Source organism: Notothenia coriiceps, unplaced genomic scaffold, assembly GCF_000735185.1.
Source record: "Notothenia coriiceps isolate Sejong01 unplaced genomic scaffold, NC01 NC01_scaffold00017853, whole genome shotgun sequence".
NCBI classification, from domain to species: Eukaryota; Metazoa; Chordata; class Actinopteri; order Perciformes; family Nototheniidae; genus Notothenia; species Notothenia coriiceps.
In genome coordinates, this window is record NW_011350554.1 from 578471 (window position 1) to 585843 (window position 7373).

The 7373-nt window shown below is 40.0% G+C and overlaps 1 protein-coding gene across 1 annotated transcript in view; it reads right to left on the reverse strand.

The window, feature by feature from the left end:
- Positions 1-4114: 4114 nt before the first annotated feature.
- Positions 4115-7373, reverse strand: part of LOC104950622 (RNA polymerase mitochondrial) — a 70515-nt gene continuing 67256 nt past the window's right edge. Inside the window, exon 10 of the mRNA XM_010777163.1 lies at positions 4115-5946. Within this exon, the coding sequence (XP_010775465.1) occupies positions 5897-5946 (50 nt within the window). The 3' untranslated portion in view covers positions 4115-5896. The remainder of the gene's footprint in view (positions 5947-7373) is intronic.

The following is a 7373-nucleotide window of genomic DNA, read 5'->3' on the forward strand; positions in this document are numbered from 1 at the left end:
TGAAACCAGTTCAAGATGCATTATTCTTATTCTTATCATTCTTTATGAGCGCAGTAACGGTAAGGTATCTAATTACTTATTTATTTAGTTTTCCATAACCAGAGTTGGGTGTAACGCGTTACTGTAATAATATTACTTTTGTTGGTAACGGAGTAGTGTAACGCGCTACTTTTATAATTCAGTGATCACACTACAGTTACTAACATTGCCCCGACACGCGTTACTTCGTTACTTACTAAAATCAGTCATAATCACACTGACAGACAAGAGGAGTTTCCGCCACAGGTTTATATGTACGTAATCTGCGCGACTTGCACGTCCACATCTCCACGTGCAGTGCTGCATAAACATGGCCGAGTCAGCGATAACTTTCTAGGGGTGGAATTATGCCCATTATTTTGAGTTTGTCCAAAGAATAGACAGGAATGTGACGGTGAGGTGCAAACTGTGTCCAGGCCAGAAGCTGTTATCCATTGCTGTAAACACCACGTCAAACCTCAACAAACACCTGCAAAGAACACATGCTAAGGTGAAGCTAATAGCTAAGGACCCCCAAACTCAGAGAGAGGATGTTGTGAGTGTGCCGCCGCCGACCCCGAAGCAACAAAAATTTGAATTTGGAGGACCGGTAACCAAAGCAGAGATGGACACGTCATTTCACATTCTAGCACAGTTTATTGCTCTTATACCTTGATTGTTGCCAATTACGATGTTTAACAGCTTGCTTAAAGGAACTTTGACGCTGGTATCAGTTTACCACCAATCACGGGAGTATTGTGTATAGAAAGTATTGAGTTATATTTCTCGCGCTACCTAACATCCTTGAAGGCAACATGACAGAGGGAGGCCTGCCTCTCAGGATGCCAAACTACTCTTTGCTAAGCCCCCCCCCCCACGCAACATCAGGGCCAAAAGTCTGAAAGCGAAAAAAAAAGATCTGAAAGCGAAAAAAAAGGTCTGAAAGCGAAAAACGATCTGAAGGCGAAAAGCAATGTGAAACNTACAATGTTATTTCATGCATGGGTGAGTGTTTCTTAGCTATATTTTTGTAAATCCATTTATTTAATCATTTAATATTCCAAGTATTAATAAATATCTTGTTTTTGATCACCACACATCATTATTTTCAATCAATCTTTCAAAATGTAGGAACTAAAACGGTTTTTGTATTAATACATCAGGTTTGATAACAATGATTAAAAAAAACATACTATAATAATAATAATTGTGTTAAACATAATTATTTTATCAGTGATTTGGACAATACATTAGGCTGGGTGGTGTGTGTGTTTGGTCTTTTTAGCCCACATCTTTCCATTGCTCCTGTAATGTGCTTTTGGAGGTGGGGCGTGCCCTCCATGCGCCTCTTTATTCACTATAAAGACAAAAGTATTGGGCCACCGACACATTACACCTACAGGAGCTTTTATGACATCCCATTCCAAATTCTTAGTCATTAATATGAAGTTGGTCCCCCCTTAGCAGCTACAACAGCTTCCACTCTTCTGGGAAGGCTTTCTACAAGATTTTGGAGTGTATCTGTGGGAATTTGCCATTCATCCAGAAGAGCATTAGTGAGGTCAGACACTGATTTTGGACCAGAGGGCCTGGCTCTCCATTCCAGTTCATCCCAAAGGTGTTCAGTGGGGTGGGGGTCAGGGCTCTGTGCGGGCCAGTCAACTTCTTCCACACCAAACTCATCCAACCATGCCTTTATGCACCCTGCTTTGTGGGGCACAGTCATGTTTGAACAGAAAAGGGCCTTCCCCAAACAGTTTTCCACAAAGTTGGAAGCATAGAAGTTTTGGTGCTGATATTAATGCCAGAGCTGGAACTCTGCAGTTATTGAGTCAACAGAGCTTTGGCCACTTTTACGCACTATGCTCCTCAGCATTGCCCCTCCCGCTCTGTAACGTTATGTGGTCTGCCGTGGCTGAGTTGCTGTGGTTCCTAAACGTTTCCACTTTGCAATAATACCACTTACAGTTTACCGTGGAATATCTAGGAGAGAAGAAATTTCACCAACTGACTTGTTGCAACGGTGGCATCCTATTGCAGTACCACATTGGAATACAGTCAGCTCTTTAGAACGACCCATTCTTTCACACATGTTTGTAAAGGCAGACTGCATGGCCAGGTGCTTGATTTTATACACCTGTGGCAATGACACACCTGAATTCAATGATTAATACTTTTTTCATATAGTGTATGTGGCATGACAAGCTCTTTACCCAGCTCCTTGATGAAACGCTGCTGTGCATTGGTCACACCACCCATGTAATCAGGGTGTTGTGCAGTAAAGATGGAGTAGGCATTGAGGGTGGCAACATTGAGCACATGGTGCCAGAGCACCATGGACCTCCTCCATGTTCTCCGCTTGCATTGTGAACTCCGGCACGAACCGTTAAGGGAACCATCTGATCCATTGTGTCCACTCCTGATTTTATTATGTTATATTACTGAATCACTTCTGGTTTCTTCTTTACACTGTTGTCATCCACTGCTCTGTCATCATGCATGGTGCTCAGGAACTGTCAGAACTCCATCACCTTTGCACTAGATATTTCCCTGATGCAGAAACCTCATCAACAGGACATCTCTCTGGAGAGGAGCAGTAATGGAGGCTTTTTGAATACTTCCTGCTACCAGCCGTGCTCCATTAGGGATACTGCAGGTCGGCTCGGTGCAGCTCTCCCATCTGACAGCAGACATCCTTTGAATAACCCCAGAGTAAATGATGCAGGCCCATCAACATTTTGCTGTATGAGCACCTCTGATATCCTGTTTACTTCCTCCGCCAAAGAAAATGGTAGTTTCTGCTCCTGTCATCTCAACATGTATGTTCCCTGATCCTCTGCACTTACCCTCCATGTGTTCTTCCTTTTTAACTGAAGTACTGCCAGCGTTTTAAAGCTCCTACTGTATAGCCGTCCCAGTGGCGCGAGTCGCAGCTATTGATCGAGACACTTATACCCTCAGAATCCATTCACCCATGACCACTCCTTGATATGGAGGTCATGATGTGTTGAAGCCTACAGTATAAGTCATAAACAAGTCAGAGTAAAGTATGTCTTTAAACAAGCTTTAGAAATGTCATAGCATAGCATGTCATACAAATATCATGTTGTCAAAGGTATGTCGTGTACATTCATAAATGGTCATAGTGTAGTATGTCGAAAAAGTCAGAAACTGTCTAATGTAGTATGCCATTTAAAGAAGAATAGTATAGTCATGTTATACAAAGATTTCATGACAAATTGAAAGTATAATATGTAAAAAAAAAAAGGTAATAATAATAGGAGATAATTTGCCCTAAAAAAGAAACTGTGACTATTCATAAAAATATCATAGTATAGTATTTTATGAAAAAAAAGAAGGAAGGAATAATTTGTCATAAAAAAGTCACAGTATAAAAATCCTAAAAAGGTCATATTATATAGTATGTCATACATTTTTTTTTTTATGATTAGTCATGAAAAATGCATAATTTGTCATAGAAAAGTCATAGTGTGTTATAACATAAAATAAATGTCGTAATTGGTATACCCTAAAAAATAAACAATATTGTATAATCAGTCATAAAAAAGTAATTTTACAGTACGACATTAAAAAGTGATATTGCCCTACATTTCTCCTCTCAGCCCGGTGTCAGGGCTAAGCTGTGAACTGTGCTCAGTGTGTGCTCAGTGAGATCCTGAGAGACCTTTAAAGCTCTGTCCTTGACACCTGACCTCAGAGGAGAGGAGACACGCTGCGCCGCCGCCACGAAGGACACCTCGGCTTAGTTTGATATTGGAAGCTTCAGTGTGAAGGACACTGAGTGGCTTCAGCAGCTGAGTTTGAAAAAGTAAAACTCAATCAAAATGGAAATGTAGTGTTTGAATCGGTGATGTAAACTTCATTTTGAAACGGCACATTACATGCTAAGCCCCAGCTTCATATTTAGCATACAGATGTGAGGGTAATGACTTCTCATCTAACTCTCATCAAGAAAGAAAGACGAGCATTTCCTACACTTTCTGATACTAACCGCGGTGAGGGTAAATGTGTCTTATGTGAAATACTTTCTAAACAAAAACATTTTTAATAGAAAGTTATTTTTTAATACCTTCCATGTCATGTCACCCATTGACCCCATACATTTAACATTGTTATGACAGACACCAGTCACAGATACAGTTTTCATTTATGTTATTATTATATTAAATAGAAAACACTTTTCAATAAAGTAACTTAATTTTAAATAATACATTCATTAACATCCTATTAAAAGAGGTGTGTCCTTCTCATCCAGTGTAGTAATACAATTCTGTATGTATTTGAAGTTATTAGCTTACAAGACATGGAAGCTATTCAAAACAAATCAGATATGTCAATAAAGAAAACTTCTACATTTCCATAACCGAAAATCATGTTATAGAAAAATCAATAACCGTCCTCTGACGTATTAAACGTGATTGTACCTATAATATGGCAATACTAATGGCTGTCCTGACAGAAAGCACATTGAGCATGAATCACATTTAAAAGAGTATTTCAGTGTAAAATCAAGTCATTGGATGACTGCTGATTTTGACCAAGATGATAAAATAACAGATTAAAGTAGCAACTCATTTCCCAAAAGTCTGAGCAGCATCTCTTTGTTCATGTCGCTATGCAAATCATCCCAAAAATCTACAGTCTGATCAGTGCACTATTGATGCCCCCTTGAAGATTATTTCCATTTCATTACATTGTCACTCAGCCAGCTTTGTTTGGCTACAATCTACATTTGCCTTTGAACATCAACGGCACCTTTTGTCAGAAACTGCTGTATCGTTCCCAGCAATCATCAGATAGCACTTCTGTTATTTTTACTTCTAGATGTGGCACTGGCCCAGAAAAATAAGATCTGAGTTGATTAGTGAAGCCTGCAAACCCTTTGTGGTGCATCTAAAAGGAGGCCTTCATCTCACGATACACAAAAGACTTAAAATATTCAGATATAACAAAACAAAAAAATCAGGCTCTCATTCATCCTATTTAAGCACAGTAGGAATACCAGCCATTTCTTCAAAACCGCTGAATTAATAAGCAGACATTTTAAGAAAGTTGTTTATTTTAGAGCAATTGTCAGGTGCTTAGTCACTCCTAATAGGTAAGAATCAAGAGTTTCATGTGACACAATGTTATCCAAGAACCCTTTGACTTATCCCTCCAGATTTCTCAGAGGGTCTGGTATCCCCCGGTTCAGTTTGTCTTTCATGTCCTTTTCAGATGCCTCTTCTTCGAACTTTATAAAACCGCCTAAATATCGTGTCAGAGAGCATCCAGCCATCCAGTAAGTGATAGGATCGATGATGAGGTGGGATAGACCAGAGGCATGTCCACGCTCTGCGGAGGTCCTCACAGCAGGACACACACACACATAATCACACACTTAATCACACACACCTCATACTGCATCACTGGAAATTACAGTTTATAGGGGGTAAAGTAAATAGAGCAGCATAATAGTTGCATAGAGATGCAGTCAGTATGGCTCACGTACACACACACACACACACACACACACACACACACACACATACCTGAATGTGGTATTAGCATCCACAATAAATAGGTAATTTCACTCAATGAGGTCTTTACATTCCCATCTGGTGCTGATTCTCTCATCATTTCGGCTGGATGAGTATGGCTCCTTCTCATCCATCACTCCATCAGTCCACTAGTCAGTTAATCAGGCAGGTTCACTGTGTGTTAACGCCTCCAGCAGCTCCCGTCTAGCTGTGGACGAGGATCAATGTCCCGATGTCTGAGGGAGACAAAGCCGGTGAGATCCGGGGGCCGTCAGCCTCCCTGCAGCACTCTGTCGATTTCACTCATCTCCCTCCGCTGGATCGCCCTCATGAGCCTCTCAGCTGAAGAAATAAGTGGATTCTTTCACCCGCTGCAGATCGAAGTCACCTGGAGAGCAAGAGGCGAGGTGTCAGAGCAGGTTTAGGTCTTTGTACAGTAGTTAGAAAAAAAATACATTTGCATTAAACACAAATCTTAAAAACACTTCCGCAAGCTACGTATGCTAACAAAGCTAATTGCTGCAAACTTGCCCGCATTGCATTGTTTAAAACACTGTAACAAACAGTTGGACTGAGACTAGGATAACAATTCATCAAATTAATTAATTGGCAGTATTACTACAAATCTAGAGCAAGGCTAGACTCAGAAGCAACGTTTTTTTTAAGCTAAATGCTAACGTCAGCATGCTAACAGGCTCAGAATGACTACGATAACATGCTGATGTTTATGAGGCATAATGTTTACAATGTTCACTATCTTATATTTCGCGTGTAAGCATTCTTAGATGTGCCAAATAGAACAAAACACAAAGCAGAGTTAGGATAGGATAAGTTATTTTTGAATTGGGTCAAACTCAGGAGCTTAGATAGAACTTTTTTGTTTCCTAAGCACCAGGAAAATTCCCAAAACTTAATATACTACTTGAATTTTAATATTTGCCCCGAGTGAAGCCCTGGCCTGCACTCTGTGTGCTTTTAGCTTCTCTGTCAGCGGCCTACACCAGCAGAAGCTTCATCCTGAATTATTGAGGAAAGGACATAAAAAGTTAAGGAATGCTAAAAATGGTAGCAAATGATGTTGAGATGAATGAGGGAGGGACTGTTATAAACTGTCTTTTTCTCATTATAATCAGAAAGATCTCCCAGCAAAGAACTCTAACTTCAATCTACTCCATGCAGTATATTTGCACTTTTGACCACGTATTGCTCTGAATTTAGCGTGTAAGAAAGTACTTTATTTATTTGTTTAAACACAGACATGATTGTATGCCAAAGTAACATCTAAAAATAAAAGACGTGTTTCTTGACAACAACTTGTATGGTTCTTAAAAACTTGCAGCCAACATTTACTAATCAAATAAACCGAAATCCTCATAAAAGCCAGACCCAAGCTGTTAAACACAGTAATGGAAGTCATCGGTGTGTTTTGCAGCATATCCCCCTCTGTGTGTACAGATCTTCCTGATTCATCGGCTGTCCTGCTGGATTACACACTGAAACCTGATTCACCTCAATAACACGTTGAGGATGCTCCATAGTGAAGATTATAGTGGACTTAAATGTGTGGCCCGGAAAGTCCACTGTATCTGCATTTAAGTCCACTATAATCTTCACTATGGAGCATCCTCAACGTGTTATTGAGGTGAATCAGGTTTCAGTGTGTAATCCAGCAGGACAGCCGATGAATCAGNAGTTTGAGAAACCGGCTCGAAATACACTTTTTGTTATATTCCATGGAATGCTCTTAACATCCCGATAACAATGTGATTTGACACAAGATCCATAAAAAAATTGTCATCAGTGGAAGCCGTAGCG